The sequence below is a fragment of the Penicillium vulpinum genome, assembly GCF_028829585.1.
Source record: "Penicillium vulpinum strain IBT 29486 chromosome Unknown utg000003l_segment0_segment0, whole genome shotgun sequence".
Classification (NCBI taxonomy): Eukaryota; Fungi; Ascomycota; class Eurotiomycetes; order Eurotiales; family Aspergillaceae; genus Penicillium; species Penicillium vulpinum.
In genome coordinates this window covers 7,895,240-7,914,993 of record NW_026643243.1, presented here as the reverse complement: position 1 = coordinate 7,914,993, position 19,754 = coordinate 7,895,240, and the positions used below count along the sequence as shown (strand labels likewise).

Here is a 19,754-nt window from a genome sequence, read left to right as displayed (position 1 = left end):
AGAGGTCCAAAAGATAACAGTTAACTAACGAGGGACTACCCTAGTCTAGGGGGTAGGTGATAGGTTATATTGGCCGACCCTAGACCCTCTACTATAAGCACTACTAGGTTCCTTTCCGATTGAACAGCCCCTACTACCACTACTAATCACCCCACCGCAGGAGTAAGAGAGGTATACTGGCTCTAGTCAGGGGGTAGATACCGAGGGAGATCAAAGGGACTAGATCCAGTAAGAAGAAGCGGATCTTAAAACCACTGAAGACGAACTAGAGAAGTAACTTTAGGCAGAGCTACTGGCTCCGAGAAGAGAGATAATCGGAGATATAGATACCAGCAATATACTCAGTGGTAGGCGTAGACGCTAAGTAAGGCAGGAAAAAGACTTCGCCTACGCGATAAGTACCACCTAAGAAGTAGAACCGCCGGCGCTACTCTATACTTTTACCGCTGGCTTATACGCTGAGAAACTAGACACTCGCCGCCACCGAGATAACCTCCCACTACCGCCAAAATACTGGAAGGATATAATAAACTACCTATTTTAGGAAGGTTTTCTCGCAGCGATAAGGAAGGAGATCAACTCCCTCTCTAAAAAGGGGACTTTTGAGGTTATTAAGAAACCAAGAGACCGAGGGAAGTAGATTCTCCCTCTTTTATAGGTGTTCTTATACAAATTTGACTAGGACGGGTACCTTTTGAAGCTTAAGGCCCGTATCTGTATACGCGGAGACCTTGAAACTATCTCTCACGAGGAAAAGAGAGCTACTACGCTAGCAGCAAGGACAGCGAGGATGATTTTTACCTTGGTTACTGCCTTTGATCTTAACCTAAGACAGAGAGATACTGTCACCGCGTTCCTAAACAGTAAGTTAGACCAAGAGACGTATACGTATATACCTAAGGGATTTTAAAACCTAGGTAAATGCTGGAAGTTACGTCGCGCGCTATACGGTCTACGGATTTCACTACGACTTTAGCAGCAAGAAGCAGTAAGCGTACTCCGCAAGCTAGGTCTACAGTAAGTGCCAGAAGACCTATACGTTTTTATAGGAAAAGGACTACTGGTTTTCTTCTATATAGATGATATCCTAATCGCTAGTTATACTAATACAAAGGCGTAGGCACAGCAATTAGAGCGAGATCTCGAAGTACACTAGGAACTGACCGATTATAGAGAAGCAGTATAGTTCCTAAATATACGAATCATTCGAGACCGGTAACAAAAGAAGCTCTGGTTATATCAAGATAGCTATATAATAAGTATTGCTACCCGATATCACTTGACAGAAAGGGTACCAGTCTATACTCCACTGCCGGTTGAGGAATTAACCCCTTTTTAGGGGGTAGTAACGCTAAAGGAAATCCTGCTATACCAGTAAAAGGTGGGCTCAGCAGGGTATACCACTATTATCACTAGGCCCGACGCTGCAAAGGCGACCGCGAAGCTCGCGCAATTTCTCACGAACCCCGGTCTATAGCACCAGTAAGTAGCTGATCGAGTTATTACCTACCTCTACTCTACCCGGAACCTAGCGATTAAGTACGGAACAGCCAATACTGGGACCGACTCGGTGCAGTTTGTAAGTAACGCTTCGTATAGAGACCACCCGGATAGAAAAAGCTCAGCTGGGTATATCTATTAAGTATACGGCGGTCCAATTAACTGGAAAGTAAGCAAGCAACCTACAGTGACAATGTTAACCACAGAAGTAGAGCTACTCGGCCTATCGGAGGTAGGAAAGCAGCTCTAATAGTGGCGCCGATTGCTTCAAAACCTCGCCTTTACTCCGTTACACCACCTAACAATCGACTGTGATAACGAGAGGACTATCAGCTTATTAACAAGCGAGGACACAGCTTTTGAAACGAAGCTTCGATATATCGATATTCACTACCATTGGCTCCGCTAGGAAGTCCAACAGGGTCGAATACGGGTGCGCTGGGTACCTACAGCAAGTATGGTTACTGATGGCCTCACCAAATTGCTCACTCGGCAAAAGTATAAGAGCTTCGTGCGACTGCTCAACATGGTTGATATAGGCCATCTTATAGACTAGGAATTACAAGATGATACAGCGATCTCAGCAAGTATACTGGGACCGCTGAGGGGGTGTGTCGGCGCAGATACACCAGGATACCGGAGGATTTATTAATCCTAAGTATGCAGTAATATTTCTTATGTAATCAGGACAGTATAAATTGCCAGGAAGTCAATACAGCAATACGGAGAGTGGAAGACCATTGATTGGACCCATACATTTCCACCATACGGAGTAGTCGGACAATTCCCACCTACACACACTACATAGAAATGGAAAAATAGCCCTCATAATCCATTGCCTGATATCTCATTGTATTCAATTCTTCCTCGGATCAATTCTCCCGGCCTCCAGTTCAAAGATTCAACGGCGATGGTACCTCACCTCCCCTCGCTGAGTGAAAGGATTTTCCCACTGGATCTCGCCGTCAAACCCCCAGTTGATGTCCCTGCTTGGGCATGATACTTTTGAATTATGGGTGACCCAAGATTTGATGTAATCGGCGGAGTTTTCAATTGCTGTCAACTTCACTCCGGCTCGGTTTGTGACTTCGAAGAGTGTTGAAAAAAAGTAAGCACCTTGGTCTTCAAAGGGGGCCTCAATTATGATTTCCTTGAGGTGTTCAAATTGGTGAGCCTCCGACAGAATGGGCACTGCTCTGCCATAGAGACTTTCGCACAGCTTATTACTCATGAGCGTAAACTCGAGCTCATCGTGGATTTGAAAGATGTGCAACTGCTCAAGTGATTTGGGAAGTAGCTGATGCAAAGGCAGTGTACTGTTATATGCTCCAGTCTCGTCAAAATGACGCCAAAAACTACCCTCGAATAATTCCTTCTTTACTCCAGTTTGGACAAGGTATCCGGCCGATATTCGTAGTCTCTTCAAATGAACAAGCCCGGATAGGTTGAGAGGCTGAAGGTAGAGGTCTTCCTGGATGCGTCGAATAAACCGATTATATGAAAGTTCGAGACAGGCCAGGGTCTGAGATGTTTCCTGAAGCGCACGGATGAGATCTGAAGCTTTCAGGCGCCAATCCTTTCTCACCGTCCACCCACGTTCGTAGATCAACGTTTGCAAGTTGTGAGCTTGTTTGAGGAGACTTCGAAGATTTTGGGCGTCAAAGGTGCATTCGCGAAGCTCAAGGTGAACGAGGTGATGGGAATCCGCAATTAGAGGTCTGTGCCATGGTTGTGTGGTGGTCCATTTGGTGCCGAATACATGAGTCAATGTGGACATTCGAAGAAGAGCCATAAGCGAGTCAATGTCAGCTGAGGGTGAGTCTCCATTGACCTCAGCTTTCAGATGAGTGAGCTTAGGCAGCCTAGTATTTCCTTCAACAGCTGAAGTTGCCACGCCAATTTCACTATTGGGCGTCGAGAGTGCACCAGTGAGACTCACCAAGACACGTTGAATCAGGTTCGGTTCTGTGATCGGGGGGCCACCGGGTGGGTCTTCACTCTCAATCGGGATCTCCAAACGTTCTAGGCCAGGCAAATACCCCAGAAGAACAGCTAGTAGAGCATCTGTTCGGGGTACATCGGGCTGAAGTGCTTGACGCAACAGCACCCTGTTCGTTGAATAGACTGGCAAATCCATGCCGGCATTCATGATCATTTGACGGTCCTGTGGAAACAAAGGTTGAAGAATGAGCTGCCTTCTCTCCGATTCATTAGGATTCCGCCTATGCACGTAGCAAAGGTCGTGTAGCGCGGTCAAATCGAGGGATTTCACGAGTGCGGCAATGTGGGGATTGCGTAGGATCGTAAGAAGAAAGCGTTCGACCTGTATATTTGGAATAAGAAAATGAAATTAATTATTGGACGAGAGGTAGGATACGCAACGACGATCCGCGGGCCATGCTAGACCGGGCCAAATCCGGTATTGAGGCGGAGCTCCCAAAGATACACAGGCGTACAGCACTGGCATCGCCATTTGATATAGCTCCCTGTTGCAGGTAGCCACACGGCTCAGCGCGACCGAGTCATGGCCAAGCTTCTCAATGATATGAAGCTTGAGTTCCGCCGGAAGAGTTTGGAACCCCGTCCTTGGGGTACGAGGGGCTGGATAAAGGAGGGGAATCAAAACCATGGGCAAAATGAATGGCATGTTTGCGAGAATCCGACCTGTAGGTGATGGAAGAAGAAAGAGTTTTGATGAAACAGGGAGATGATTTAGTTTGTGGATGATAGAAGGTGCAAAACAATAGAGATGAATTGTTCTTCGCAGCCTGTTCTATCGATCAAACTTGCTTAGTCGCCATGAAACTTGATTACATCGTCAAACTGACATCGATTAGGTACGCGTATTGGGAGACACCTGGGCAATATAGCATTACAACATCAAAGTTCTGCACAAAGCACCGGTTATGTCCCTTCAATATGGGCTATTCGAATTTGCGAGTATTTGGTTCTCAAGTTGCTAGCGAAAATTTAACGAAATGCTTTTCTCCCTGAGGTTTCTGTGGCGTAACAGAGGAATTTACAAGTGCTTCATGTCAGTCAAAACTGCTCGTCAGTCTCCCCGCTAACCGCTGATCCCGGCATAGTGCGGAAATGAACCATCGACTGAGGCAATTGTTCTGAGCGGTCGACTCAATCGAGTGGTTGGATAATTCGAAGGCTGGGCATCCCGAAGACCTTGCAACAGTTCTGGCCCGAACATATTCCAGGAGGTGTGTACAGTCACATCAACTTTGCTTTCGCGACTATCGATCCGGACAATTTCGAATTCAAACCAAACGATCAGAGAGATATCGAGCTGTACACTCGGGTAGCCGTCTTGACAAAAAAAGGCGATCCGAATTTGAAATTTTGTATCGCAATAGGCGGTTGGACATTCAATAATCCAGGCCCGATACAGACAGTCTTCTCCGATCTTGCTGGATAGACGGCAAATCAGAAGAAGAGTTCATCAAATCCCTGGTATAATTTATGTTCACCTACAGTTTTGATGGAATAGACCTGGATTGGGAATACCCCGGGGCAACTTATCGCAATCGTCGTCCCAAGGATGGTGCAGGCGCCGAACAAAAAAGCCACTTCGTCTATACGAAGGGTTGACAAAACCACAATGTGCGATCCTGATCCAGATGCATACGCTGAGGATCGGCCTTCGACACTTCTTATTCAAAATCAAGGCATCGGAAACAGACCGATGCAGTTGCGACGCAGGCTCACAAACGCCGAGGCATGTCCTAATGCAATGTCCTTTGTACACTAGGATTCGGGCGAAAATGCGGAAACAGCTCGAAAAAGTGGGAGTAAACGACAAGGACCATGAAAATATCGTATCCAACCCGCAGGCCATCCGCTACGCGGCCAACTCAATGCACCAAACAGGTCTCCTCCAACATTTTCAACACGTGGGACTCGAGAATGAAGACGACGATGACAACGAACCGATAGGCCTTGTGGCAGTGGATCTAGGCGTGGAAGACGATGGGTATTAGCCAATGACTAAAACAAAGCTGGGAGACGAGAAGCTCAGCCAAAGTCGACAAATATGCCGGGTAACTGGCCATGAATAATATACCACTAAGTGCAACTGGAGCGGAGGTGGGGGGATATAGGGGTTTCTAGGTCTGGGTTTTACAACATGCAGGAACGGGCTGATTCCAGACTCTTTACAAGCCAGTCTCTGTACCTATTGACTCTCGGGGGTGATCCCAACTCGGCGTCATAACTAGACCTCCGCAAAGCCCACGAAGCCCATAGCCCAACCCAACCCAACCCGCAAATGGGCTGGGCTTTAGGCCTGAAGCCGGGCCCACTAAGCCCATAATTGGGGCCCATTAAGCCCAATTAGCACCAAACAATACAAACATTCTGAAAAATTAATTACTATGCTTAAGCCCTGTAATAAGCCCTTATATTAAAGTAATATTTTGTTATTCTAATTTAGAGATAATAAATACTAGGTTGAACCTTGATATTACGTTTAAATTTTCAAAAGACACGTTATTTAGATAATTTTTAAAATACAGAGGTTTACTAGAAAGTGGCAGTACTCCTACCTAATTCTAAAATATATATCCACAATCAAAATATCAATATTGAGTATTTTTCGCGATATCTCGGCCTCTACTAGTTAAATTTTATCTTCAATTTAGTATCAGATCTGAGGGATTGATAGAGCCCCATTTGGATCACACCACACCCCCATGCCTGAATAGTCTAATGCTCTGTAAACATAATCTGTCCATTGTGTTCTTTCATCGAGACTTTGATAATCTTCGATACCTGCTCCACCTCATCCACTCGCCCACGGAATATCAGATCATGCTCAGGGTGTGTATCAACCTGACTCAAGAGGAATGGTAGCACGGAGGATTTCCACAACACCGCACGGGATCTTCTACAGAGTATGGCTGTGGCAGCAAGAAATCCAATCGACACCACCACGTTGACAATCGGGGGAATAACCCACTCCCACCGGACGTGGATGTACGTCTCGTCTTGAAAAGCTTGTCCTGGTACTTTGGTAGCCTTGGAGTTGGCCCGCATTGTGTCAGTGATACTTCGAGCTATATTGCTGAATGTTTCATTCAGACCACCGCGGTCAAAGAGGATCGAGCTTGCAGGAAAGCCGGGAATATCCTCGCTCTTGATACCAAGCCGATTTGTTTCAAGTGAATCAAAGTTGGTAGTATTGAGCCATCTTATCAGAGCGCCCCGAAGACTGCTTTCTGCATAGTAGGCAACCCCGTAGGTTGAATTCCCAGATATGGTATTGGTGCCATCGGGTGCACCCAACGGGGATAGTGTGTTGCCCCAGGAGGGGGGTGGATCCACGTATCTCAATGGGTGAGTTCTTGTTGGTTGCAGGATACGACGCTTGACCGATACATTATTCTGCGTGTATTGCTGTTCGCAATAATATAGTGCACACTCTGTTAAGATCGGTTTTTCTGAAGGTGCCGTAAGGTTTTCGGTGGTGTATATGGCTGTTCCGTCTAGGTATTTCGCTGAAATGAATTGGATAATTGGGTTGGTAACATTGAGAAACTTCACTGGGGGTTGATAGTCCTCCTTAGTGACCTCGTCTCCCTGGAAACCATCGTTGCCCTCAGTTGCGACGGAAGTCCATGTGGCGCGATAGAAATTCATATAAGTCCGGTTATCCTCGTAGCTCCAAGGAAAATTCCAATAAAGTATTCCAGGAACAATTCGTACTCCATTCGGAGTCGTGTATGTGCAGTTCAGAGGGATTTTCTCGGGTATCTGATTATCGCCCAAATAGCCTCTCTCTTCCCAGCCACTCCAGGTCTTTGATAGAGCAGAGCAGTTCTGTACACTCGAGGATGTGACGTCTTCGCACTTACTGCATATACCGAGAGTGATAAAATCAGGGTATTCACAATCCCCAGTGCTGCAATGCGGTTCCACGGGAGTGTAGGCCGCAGATATTCCACTCAACACAGATTCCTCTATCACCGGGTCGTGAGAGCCAAGCGGTGTGTAGTAAGACCTGTCAGGGGAATATTCATGTGTCATCTGGACCGAGGCCGTCGCATTCAAAGCCACTGAGCTTCGAGATGGAAAGGTCAGGATCTGCTGCGTGAAAGGACCAAGAGCGACTGATGATACCATAAGCAATGCTCCAACTGTAGCTAATCCCGGGGTCACAGTCCACAGTGCGTTCAAAGAACCCCATGGCCCCCGACTCGCCTGGTCCAAAATCTGCAAATCGTAAAGGGCTGTTGGAACCTGGCATCGGTTCCATTTCAGCTGGCTAAGGCAAGATGATACTGCAACGAGTGCTGCACCTTTGGCTATGGTGGCAATGGTAGCCACAACTGCATTGGGTGAGACACCGTACTGCCAGCCATCATAGGTTTTTCCATCCAAATATTGAAGGAAGCCGACAAGAGCTGAGACGCAAATGGCACTCAGCACACCGGCTCCAACCTCCCATATCCAAGAGCCAGGCGAATCAAAGCCCTTTTTTTTTTGCTGCAAATTTGAGTCGTTGGTGGAATTCGTTGCAAGATAAGTGGCAACATCCTTGTTGAAAATGTTGTTCTTGAGTAATTGGGCGGCAGACTCGGCAATCCATTTTTAGCAATTATGCTGGGATGGGCCAGGTAACTCTGTTTCTCTTTCGTCTATGCTCGATAGTTCATACATATCATCTCCCATCGGTTTGTTCAACACTAGGTGCCTATTTCTCTTTCTCGTTAAATGCCACCGGGCGGTTGTCTCTCCTAGTGCGACCTAGATTGTCCAAATTAGCCAGCACGATCTGGTGGCAGCAATATGCGATGCATCCATTGACTCACAGCATCAGCTACTGCAGTCGGTGTCTTCTCAGGTAATTTGACCTTGCAAATAGTTGCTTCAAAGCGACAAACAGGTATATCATTAATTATAGGAACTTCGTTGTTAAGCATTGCCCTCTCATCAAAGTATTTCCCATCAATCCATTGCAGAGGAACCCTCTGGAGAGGAGGATTGGGGTCGTTTTGCAAGTTATGGCATCGTTTGAATACGATCTTGAATCCAATACTCGGATCACCAGCAGTGTGTATCATGACCCCGATGTCAGTATTTTTGTGCGAACACACCCAATAAGCCCAGTGATCACTGGACGACCAGCCATTGTAGATCAGCAATTCAACCTTGAATGCTCCCGGGGGACCTTTCAATGCCAGCGTCGGCCCGGGGGTCTTGGGCGCGCGACTTTCCATGACCGCTAGCGTACGCGGAGGGGGTGAAGAAATGATGCCACCCGTTCAGTTGGAAGAGAAAGCAACACCTGGGTGCCGATTGAAACAGTATACAAGGTGTTTTTGGCACTGACACCTGCTTTAGCCTCCAAATAGGCTAGAGTGAGGCGATGATTGGAATGATAATAGGAGGCTCATGAGCGAGAGTATATGGAGAGAAAATGTTGGATTATTCCCTGCTTCCTGGGCATATGAGCTGAAAAAACCCCTTTGGGGTCGTCTGGGAGGCGCTAATAGAAACATCTCCAGGGATATTTCTGAAATATTCCCGCGTTTGGCATCCTAGACTTGACTGACTTACGCCATGCACGAATGTGGCGGGGTATATAACAGCATAATAAAGTAGTATTTGGAGGTCAAGGATACTTAGCCGCTGGGGTGGAAAGATATTACACCGCAGGTTTGGGGCCAAAATAAAAGCCCACACGTAATGTTATATAAAATCTGGCATTATCCATAACCTTGGAATGCTGAAATCAGTAAAAGGTCTACTAAAATTCTATTTCTTACTTAGGTACTATAATATAATAATATTGACTATAGGTATAGAGTATGTAGTACAGTGGACAGTACATAAATAGTCTCTTAGAAAGCTTAGAGAACACTTAATATACGTTATGAACCTACCATTGGTCCTTTCGTATACTAGCGCGTACCGCATTCTTTAGGAATCGTTGTTTAGTTCGACTGGGTAACTTACAGGGCCGTATTCGTCCAATGTTCCATACCATACGTCAAAACTGTTCGGAATAATGATCTGTAGCCTAGCCGAATCTGGCCTAAGTGGTTTCACCATCATCTTGGCGGTGGGGCTTATCATAGTGTCTCTGTGTAAAACATGGAAGCCAATTTCGAATAGTAGCTGCATTCCTAAACACATGGCCAAAGAATGCCTGGGCGCTTAGGGTGGGATAAAAAAAAGATGGAGTTTAACTTTACAGTTGGTGCTAATTACAGCCCACGCGCTTTCAAGATATTCCGTCACATTGAAGGCCAATAAACACAGTTCCCTTACCGCTCAGGGTTCGGATATAAAACAGACCAGGTCAGAGGGGAGGTCTAGATACATGGTGGGGAGTGACTGTTGATCGAGGTATTCAGCCTTCGATAGCAGCCGTCGATGGTAGAAACAACCTGAACAATAAGCCTACACAACGCAAACGACCCGAGATTGTGACATCCAATCAATAAACCAGAAACAAAGATTGCTGATGAATTAATACCGTACTCCATCCTCAATACTCCAACGCATTTTTCGATTGAATATGAATAACCCTTTGGCCCAATATCTTCCGCAATTTGTTGCTGACCGTCCAAAGCGTCACTGGAATGACCAATATCAAAAAGGTGATGCGCTTAGTCAATTTTATCACATTGCAGGCCCTTTATTTAGATAGTAGGAGAGCTGATCGAAGTAGGCAGCTAACAATTTGTAATGATAGAATACTGTTTTACAGACCAGTACTGTTGACCAGGTGACTTCGCTTTGATATGGGGACGAATAGGCCTTGACAAGTCACGCGGTACCTGGCGAATTTTGTAGCGATTGAGAGTTGGAGAACAATGAAAACACGCGGGTTAAATATAACATCGCAACAAGATATTTTGCCTAAGAGGTATAGCTAAGCGGTAAACGCTTGGTTATTCTCTCTGGGCAGGCTTGCGGTTCAAACTGTGTGCCCACCAGGTTATCAGGTTCTCCAATTAATTGGGGTTTCCTCAAAGATGATTACCAGAGGAATTATCTTTTTGTCAGTTCTTTTTGTTAGCTTAGCTTTTATCTTATTTACTACAATCTTAAAATTATATACAGTTCTATGTGACCCGGGCTGATACGACATAAAACGCCTCAGCTGGACGCTTCTAGTAGTATTTATGTGTGATAGTATAGATGCAGCTAACATTCGAATCTCTTGCGCTAGGACACGCTAGCTGGGCGACAACATCTATACCAAATATGTACCACGCAAAAAGCCATATCAACATTGTTTACTAGTATCAACCGCTGGCAGTTTTGAAAGACAATGGGAATCCTATCGCAATCTATTTTCTCACAATACTTAATACACGAGGCGACAGCTTGTCAACCTTATTTTGTACCTGGTGGACGTCAACCAATCAGGATTTCCGAAAAATAAACAGAATTTCAGGCATAAGTTCATCCAAGTGTTCCAATAAAACCCACACTTGGACCGAGCTCACTGGGTCTTCCTGTCATTCTGAGACTCCGCTGCCACAAAGGCACCGCGTAGCTCTTTCGCCGCCTCCCACAACACCCACAGAGGGATAAAGACCCAGAGGGTATTGAAGAAGAACAAATAAAGCCAAAGATAAACTGGATCCTCAGTAGCCAACTGGGAGCTTCCCGTCAGCCACTCTGGCGCAAAGGTCATAAATCCACCATACAACTCGGCCGTAGCAAGCATGGTTGAAACCAGCCACAGCGTCGCCTTGACCCCACCACGGGACTTGGCACTGATATTCTCATTCGACGACCGACACAGCAGATAGCAGATGTATATCGCGGCCGGACCACCGAGAAAGACGGTCAATAGCTCCAGCGAGACGACAGTCAAATCGGCGCCAGCCCAGCGGCGGTCAGCCTTTGCGTATTCCTGCCACAGACGCGCGCTAGGTCCAGTCCCGTAGGCCGGACCATACATACGGGTTGGGTCGTTAAGGAAGAAGGGCTCCACATTATGATTTTCAGCCACAGTGGTGAAGCTGAAGAAGCATTCATAGAGCCAGGAGCCTTCGATGAAGAAGTGGGTGAGGGCATCATAGGCGTGCCAGAAGAAGAGGATGCGATCGCGTGTCCTGTGGGCTGGCACAAGTTTCTTGCTCAGGAGGGAGGCAATTGGCATCATAGAAAGTGAGAATACGATACAGAGGACCGTCGGCGCGTCCAGAGTGAAGGACGCGGTGGACGCCATGGTGGATTTGATTAATTGGAGATCCTTGGGGTCTATGGTTGGGACGGGCTTGTATGTGTCTCGGCCTGGTGAAATTAACACTTTTTAGATGTATTTCATGCTTCGTGGAATCAATTGAGAGCTGGATAGGTGTCTGATTGGAAACAAAATCAAAAATTAGGGGCTGAGATGCCGCGTCGATCAAATTGTGGTGCCTGAGGCAAAAGTGGGTCGTAGATCAGTGCGATTCTGGAGAAAGGAGTACTCCGTGCGGAGAGTAGTTTTATCCTTAATTTCAGCGTTTGTTCATTTGGGCCACTTGAAAGAAGCAGTGTAACACCAGTTGATCCTTGCAGTTTCGCTGCATATTGCAATGTTCAATCTCACTTGAGCTACCTGAACAGCAAAATTCGGGAAATAAGCGGACAATTTTTATGCGTTCAGTCTCACGTCTAACCCAACATTAAAACACCAATCTGGGAGAAAATCTCGTAATTTTCTAGCCGCTCAATTGTTGCGTAGATCCCGTCTACCTTGTAGTTACCCAACGCCACCTTCTACGGTTCTTTGTTTGCATGCAGCACACACAGCCTAGTGGCGCGTTATCAAAGAAACATGCGTTTGGAAAGGCCAACTGCATTCTCCACCGATACCCATTCATACCATTGATACAGCCATGCAATTCACATATCGTGTGAATGGTTGACTTGAAAAATAGTACCTCTGGTTGGGTGCACCGATCGAATAGTCGAATCAGCCTCGATCTCGATTTTGGCTCGGAACGGTTAGCGCATTATCCTTCAAAGTATCTCTTTCATGGCTATTGCTATAATGGCTAAGGGGTACTCGGCTTGTCTCTGGGCAATAATTTGTTATTTTTTACTGACTATTCGAGTTCGGGCCCGTTGAAAGGCATTCTGTTTACCCGGTCCAGTGGATCATGACTGTGGGGAAGACTGATTCTCTCATGATTTCTTGGCCCTATTGTCTCAAACTACTCGATCTTATTGGAAGTGCATTATCTCGCCAAAAATGTCTTCGGATTTCGCGGTTCTCGAGATCCCCGCCCTCATCAAGGTAACATGGGACCTATACAACCAATGCCAGATCGTCGCGAAGGGCGCACCCGAAGGATTCCAAAAGCTAGTAACTGAGCTGGGTTCGTTACAAGGCGCTTTGCGCACCTTTGGCGACGAGGTGAGCTCCAACGAATCCTTCTTCGAGAAGATGGATGAGGATCGCAAACAGACCTTCGAACGATCCCTCGGTACTTGTCTCGTGACCCTACAACGATTGAAAGAGCTCATTGCCCTATTCAAAGGTGAACATGGTGATGGGAAAGGTTTATGGCAAAAGATCAAATGGGCGACACAAAGGACTCAGATTGAGGATATCAGATCCAAGATCATGGTGCACACCTGCAATCTGAGCCTATGTATAAGCTCTATAGGGAAGTGAGTTCTCTTTGCCAGTCAAAAATTCAGGAATCCTGGTCTAATCAATTCAGTGCCTCGCTTGCTCGTATAGAGAAAACAATGGTTCTGGCGATGGAAGATGATGAACAGATTGCTCTTAGCACAGAGGCATCGCCTGTTCGGGATACAGACTCGGTTGTCTCGCCGATGAGCCCGGGTCCGGGCGTGGTGGAGCTACCAGCTAAAAATGAAGAATATTGCGAAGTTGATATCATCGAGGAAGTTCGGGCCAGGATGTCAGAGCTGGCTAATAACAGAAACTCAGTGGGGAGTACCAGCAAGGTCGCACATACATCCACGTCCTCCGATTCGGCAATAACTCAATCCGATGATTCGTTCCTCGACGGTACCTCACCAACTTCATGGTTGTCCTTGAACAGGCCATCATTCCTACCTACTAAGGACCGAATAAATGATACCCGAATGCGCAGTGAACAGCTTCTCTTCGGCGGCTCGATCGACGGTCGGGCACTTGATGGTGGAATATGGGCGAACGACCCCGATATGTCAGAGAAACAAGTTGTACATCACAGTAGATCCTACTCTGATACCGCCTATCGTCATCCTCATGTTATCGAGGCCGTGACATCTGCCATGCAACATCTTCGTGATGTTCGACACCAAGAGCATATCTCTAGGCCAATACGTTTTGAACCGCAGAACCAACTACATAGACCAACTGCGGAAGCATTGAAAGTATTCGAGGCATCAGTGAATGACGGACTGCAGATCACGAGGCTGATCACAAGGGATTGGCTTCGTGTGGCGACTTGGTGGTTGCTGAAAGTGAGCTCTCCGTGTAAAACAAACAGGACACAAGGTTTACTAACGGCATATCAAGGCACGCGCGACTTTAGCAAACTGTAACAGACATAACTATGTCAGTGCCCGTGGCAGTCTGAGTCCCTCTACGGAATCGAAATCAACTAGTCACCAAGCTTATCTTGACCTCCTCAAGGCCTCATACATTCTGTACGATATCGTTCTGGAGGAGGAGGCCCCTTCCCTTTTGGTTGACGAGGATCGCAAGTCAATTGCCGAGCTTTCTGAAGTCAGTTTCTTCCTATATTTCCAATACTTCAACTTGTGATTAATACATATAGGGCATCAACGAGGAGCTTTCCCAATATACTTCTATCGATATCCCCGAACCGTCGACCCTACACACCCAAAACCTTGCCATTTGGGAGCCCATGCAGCCGGAGGAAACTTGGGATGGTGGCATTGATCTAGATCTTGGCTTGGATAATTTGCGCTGGATTGCCGTCGATCTAGAGGATGCAGGCAGCGAACAGGAAAAGGTCCTCTTCCGAATCTTTGTCAACGCCGGCATCGGGGGCAAAAAGTCTCGCATGCGCACCAAGGGCGCTCCCTACATGCTTTTGCTGGCGACACGGGAAGGTGAAAGCGAACCAAAAATTGTTCTCTGCAATCAAAGTGGCACTCTGTGTCTTGAACGAGACCGTAAGTGATGAGTCTCATAATACCCTCTCATAGCTAACTGATGATGTTAGTCGTACTGGATGATTTACCGCCCCTTATTCAATTAGCGAATGCCGCTTTAACTGGCTTCCCCGGCGCCCGAATCTCAGAACCGGTGCCAATCAAATTTGAAGATATGAGCGTTTCGATATCCTTTCAGTTTGATGGAGATCTTGCACAATTTATCAATATTCCGAAGGCTTACTTTGAAGCTGTATGGCAAAGAGAACCAGTCGATGCAACCGAATTCACTGAGAGCGTTATCTTCAAGTGCTCGGTGGATATGTTCGAGCAGCTGAATACGCCGACCATGAAATCAATGAATCCACCTATCGTGGTAAAATCCTGCGAGGTGCGTATTTTGGAACGGTCCTTTGGGGAAGCCTGGCGATCAATCCGACGCATAGTGATCACTTCCTCTGCTGCTGAAAAATCCCCACGAACTATGGAACTTTTTATGCCTCTCAGTGGAGTTCAGATCAACCGAGGAGATATGTCCCGCCAGATGCTCTTACAGTGGTCCGACACCTGCCAGGCGCGATCTGACAAGACCGACGGCAATTACAACACCTTGCACTCGTACGTGTACGATGACACGGCGCCAAATATTGGCGTGGGTATACAATTCGGTTCACATGAAGACGCAGAGAATTTTGAAAAAGCCGTCCTAGAAATGAACCTCCGTCCGGAGTTTTCCTGGTTGCAACCCAGTGGTTCAGGTCTCATTTACAATGTGATTGATGCGGGCACTGAGCACAAGCAATACAAAGCCGTACTTGTATTCCGAACTCGTACATCATGGCGATATTCAGACCTGTACTATATTTACCGCGACACCGACTATACATACGACTACTCCTCATTCAGCATCCATTTCCCCTACATCTACTGCACAGATTACATCTCAACTCACGTTGATCAGCTCTATCATCCGGAGAGCGCTGTCACATTCTCCCATTGTGACAAGAAGACCAGCAAAACAACTGTCAAGTTTAGCAATGATCTTGAAGCCCGCTCATTTCTTAGCTCCCTTTCCCCTCTGTACGAACTCCTCTACTGTCGGCGCATCCACTCCTTATCGACGAAAAGCAATCCGCTGCTTTTTGGGTTCCAAATATCCGGAAAGGGCAGCGCCGATGTCCAACTATGGCGTCGGGGAACGGCTTTTCAACTTGCCGCGCGGTGGGACGACTCCGTGCCGGACAAGTGGCTTACTATGGCTGTTCCGTCGAAGTTCATCGATTCCTCAAAAGAGAATACCCAGGTCTCCCTCCCGCGTCTTCCGTACCTGCGTGGCATGACACTTGACATGATGAATGTTATGGCTCGAAGTCCTAAGAACTCTAATTCCAAAAACAAAGAGGGTGCCATGTCAATTTCTTTTCAAACAAGTAAAGGTAAGTTGGCTTTCCCCATTTTTAACAACTTATTTTTATTTCTTTATAATATGCTGATCTATATCGCAATCAATCATAGACCGAGATGAGTTCCTGGCTGTGTTACAAGGACAACAGTTGCCGAAGTTCCTATAAAGGTTTCTAGATAGAACAAACAAATTTCGATATCCCCCTCCTCTTTGAGACACCTTTTTTTTTATTTTTTTCCCTTCCCATATACCTCTAATATTACTGAAGAATCTTCACCCTATCATAATGTCATAGATGAAAGAACGGCTACGCAGGGGGAGTATACTACAGCTCTACAATGTTTTGCTCGCAATTTGTTTGACTAGGTCATCATGTCTCTGGATGCACTACAAATCTAAGATACGTTCAAGTTATATTTTGTAGTAAACAAGATAAAAGCTAAGTTGACAAAAAGAATTAGCAAAAAGATGATTCCTCTGGTAATCATCTTTAAGGAGACCCCAATTGGGGGGCCTGATAATAATCTGCTATGCAGTTTGAACCGCGAGCTTGCCCAGAGAGAATATCCAAGCGTTAACCGCTTAGCTATACCTCTTAGGCAAAATATCTTGTTGCGATGTTATATTTAACCCGCGTGACTTTCATATTCTAGTGTGTTACTACATGAGATATCAGGCCATGATCCCATAGAAATATACATAATCCCAGAGAGAATATTGCTTGAGCATTTACCGCTTAGCTATATTTCCTAGGCAAATATTTTGTTGTAATTTTAAATTTAACCCGCGTGACTTTCATATTCTAGTGCATTACTACATGAGATATCAGGCCATCCATAGAACGGTACATCGTTATATCGAATAAGGGGTAAAAGCTCTAAAAATAGCCGAGACATTCATGGATGACGTCAACCCCCACACTTTATCACCATGGGGTTTCGCGCTAAGCCGACGTCCGCGGGTCTGCCCAGATAGTAAGCAATACCAAGCTTCTCTCTTCTCAGTCCATTTTACTTGATAACTGTTGAAGATGAGCCATGGATCACAAATGCCGGGACAGTTGAACGATGAGGATTATGACCTCACCCAGATCCCAGAGGAGGTTGGCCCACTTCAGTCACTGAGTCCGAGACCGCCCCCCAACACTCAATGGAAGGCATCGTCGCGCATAGTAGATGAATCCCTTGCTCAGGGGCTGTCCAATGAAGACCTATGGATGTTGATCCGACGGTTTAACAAGGTTAGTTTGGTCTCTGCTTGTCGGGAATGATCGCTGACATGTGACAAGCAAATCTACCACGTGAAAGCTGTTCATGATACCGCTTCTCTGAACTTGGATCTCAACCGCACTGAAAATGAGCAGTTTCCGCCTGAAAAGCTGCGCATGACGCTTGAGAGATTTTATATCTCGGTGGTTGTCGGAGTGACCGAGTTTTTTCGCCATATCACTCGCCTGCGATCATGGAAGGAACGAAGGAGGACAACAGTATTTTGCGCAGTATGTGAATTACTAGCGGCCAGATTTTGTATAATATGCTGATAATTTATAGGGCTATTTCGTTGCTTGGGCCGTGGATCTCTTGGTTCCAACTATTTCCGGTCTTATCGTAGCCTTGATAATGGTTCCGTCTGTTCGGCTATTACTATTCCCTGGCTTGGCAAAGAAAGAAGGCTCAGATAGAAGCAGTTCTAAGGAAGGAGCAGTTCAATCTGAGGATAGCCTCACGGGTGCTCCAGAAAACTACAAGGGTGAAGCTGCTGAACAAGAAGCCAAGAATCTGGTTGACAGTTTCGCGACTGTTGCTATGGAAAGTGCAGCGGCGAGATATGGTCAAACAGTTGCAGAGGAGCCCTCGGACAAACCTGCGCTCATTCAAAGCTTAGAAGCTGTCGAGGCTGCAGCAGGAACCCCGACCGGCGATGCTACTGAAGATAAGACCAAGAAGCCTATGAGAAAGAAGGTAGCACATGCGACTGATAATGTTATGCGTATTCTGAGCGATATTACTGATATCTATGAGAAATTTGCCAAGTGAGTTTATTGTGGAAGGATATATGAACATATGACCCTAACGATACAATAGCATCCTTTCCCCAACACCTCCGTTCTTTTTGGTTACCTCTAGACTCCGCCTTGCAAGCATTTTTACGCTGGTGTCTGTTATTGTACCTTTCACATCTAGTTATTGGATCATCAAGCTCGTTGGCTTCTCAATTGGACTGGGCTTCTTCGGGGACCCAATCTTCACCTACACGCTTGATCTGCTAAACACGAAAGTACCCAACTGGAAAGATCATCTCGATTTGCAGAAGTATGAGATACTACCTTTTTTTGGTCTTTTATCGCGGTGCTAACTCGAAATACAGGACTCTATTGGCTGGCGTTCCCAACAACGCGCAGCTCACTTTGACCCTGCTCCGAATTGGCGAGATCAATTCTTCGCCACTACCACCCGCACCCTCCGCCGATGACGGCGAGCTTGTATGGCCCCTGCGCCGCAAAAAGTCACAGGCAGCGAGCTCTACAGATCTCACTACGCAGGGATCATCTGTGAGCCTCCAGTCCACGAACTCCACCACCTCGCTTCCGGAAACAAAGGTGCCGAAAAGAAGATTTGTGTTCAAGCTCCTCAAGTTCTTCCGCCGGACAATTTCCACGGCAATCAAGGGTCATATGGCCTTTGACCGAGCGATGGCCATTGCAGGGTCAGCGCATACTAAGAATCTGCTTGGGATGCTGCAAAATGGACACTTTTCCGCAGCCGCCACGCCGTTCGGGCCCTTGAAGTTCGATGCCAAGTTCGAGCGCAAGAGAGGCGCGGCAGTGATTGACTCGTCAAAGGAGCCCCCTATCTTGTATTTCACCACCTATGCTTCTGCTGGACTGGATGACCTACGCATCGAAAGTAGGAAGAAGGGTTCTGTTCTGTTCCAGATTCCTGTTACCGAAATCAAGGAGCTGAAGAAGACGGAGGGACTCGGATGGAAGGGGAAACTGATTGTCGAACTGACAGCTGGGAGCAAGGAGGCGGCAGATGGACTGGTTATTAGTGGTGATGAGATTGGCCAGTCTTACCATCTCACTGGTATGAGATCGCGGAATCAACTGTTCAATCGGTTGGTTGCTATTGATGCCCAGTTCTGGGAAAGTCGTTGATGCTTATTTATCTAGCTATGTGGTACTATGTTTGGTCTATTTGGAGTCTATAATCAGCCTATGTACCTACATGTACTTAGAATCTCAGACATTGTGTACAGTTCTATGGGACCATAGCCTGATATCTCAGGTAGTAAAGGACTATTGAGGAAAGTCACTCGGGTTAAAACACAACATCGCAACAAGATATTTTGCCTAAGAGGTATAGCTAAGCGGTTAACGCTTGGATATTCTCTCTGGGCAAGCTCGCGGTTCAAACTGCATAGCAGATTATTATCAGGCCCCCCAATTGGGGTCTCCTTAAAGATGATTACCAGAGGAATCATTTTTTTTGTTACTAGTAATCATATTTTGATCAAATTGGCTTTTATATTCTTTACTACTACGTATGTACGTTTTTGAAATTATATGTTACGATCTAAAGGTTGTTGTGATATTGTTTGTTTGTGTGAAGGAACGCGGAGTAGAATCCACAAACTCCACAAACTCCCTGATTCTACCAAACCTTCCTCTCCTTTTCTCTCCTCTCTTTGTACTTAGTGTTCAATGAAACGTACTCTTATCTTTGAGCAAAATGGCCGGTAACAATTATGTACA

At 46.3% G+C, this 19,754-nt stretch overlaps 5 protein-coding genes across 5 annotated transcripts; 2 read left to right on the top strand and 3 right to left on the bottom strand.

Annotated features, from left to right (window-relative positions):
* Positions 1–2,401: 2,401 nt before the first annotated feature.
* On the bottom strand, positions 2,402–3,655 carry N7479_008037 (uncharacterized protein; the record flags this gene model as incomplete). The annotated part of the gene is made up of 1 exon (XM_057255731.1): positions 2,402–3,655. The coding sequence occupies one exon, from the start codon at positions 3,653–3,655 to the stop codon at positions 2,402–2,404; it is 1,254 nt and encodes a 417-aa protein (XP_057109593.1).
* Positions 3,656–6,213: 2,558 nt separating this feature from the next.
* On the bottom strand, positions 6,214–8,726 carry N7479_008036 (uncharacterized protein; the record flags this gene model as incomplete). Its single annotated transcript, XM_057255730.1, has 2 exons — positions 6,214–8,082; positions 8,319–8,726. The coding sequence occupies 2 exons, from the start codon at positions 8,724–8,726 to the stop codon at positions 6,214–6,216; spliced, it is 2,277 nt and encodes a 758-aa protein (XP_057109592.1).
* Positions 8,727–10,963: 2,237 nt separating this feature from the next.
* On the bottom strand, positions 10,964–11,698 carry N7479_008035 (EXPERA domain-containing protein; the record flags this gene model as incomplete). The annotated part of the gene is made up of 1 exon (XM_057255729.1): positions 10,964–11,698. The coding sequence occupies one exon, from the start codon at positions 11,696–11,698 to the stop codon at positions 10,964–10,966; it is 735 nt and encodes a 244-aa protein (XP_057109591.1).
* Positions 11,699–12,709: 1,011 nt separating this feature from the next.
* On the top strand, positions 12,710–16,166 carry N7479_008034 (uncharacterized protein; the record flags this gene model as incomplete). The annotated part of the gene is made up of 6 exons (XM_057255728.1): positions 12,710–13,131; positions 13,185–13,938; positions 13,994–14,203; positions 14,256–14,616; positions 14,667–16,031; positions 16,111–16,166. 6 exons carry the CDS (start codon positions 12,710–12,712, stop codon positions 16,164–16,166), a joined length of 3,168 nt encoding a protein of 1,055 aa, XP_057109590.1.
* Positions 16,167–17,030: 864 nt separating this feature from the next.
* Positions 17,031–19,157, top strand: N7479_008033 (uncharacterized protein; the record flags this gene model as incomplete). Its single annotated transcript, XM_057255727.1, has 5 exons — positions 17,031–17,240; positions 17,289–17,498; positions 17,551–18,032; positions 18,085–18,312; positions 18,368–19,157. 5 exons carry the CDS (start codon positions 17,031–17,033, stop codon positions 19,155–19,157), a joined length of 1,920 nt encoding a protein of 639 aa, XP_057109589.1.
* Between the last annotated feature and the right edge of the window lie 597 nt (positions 19,158–19,754).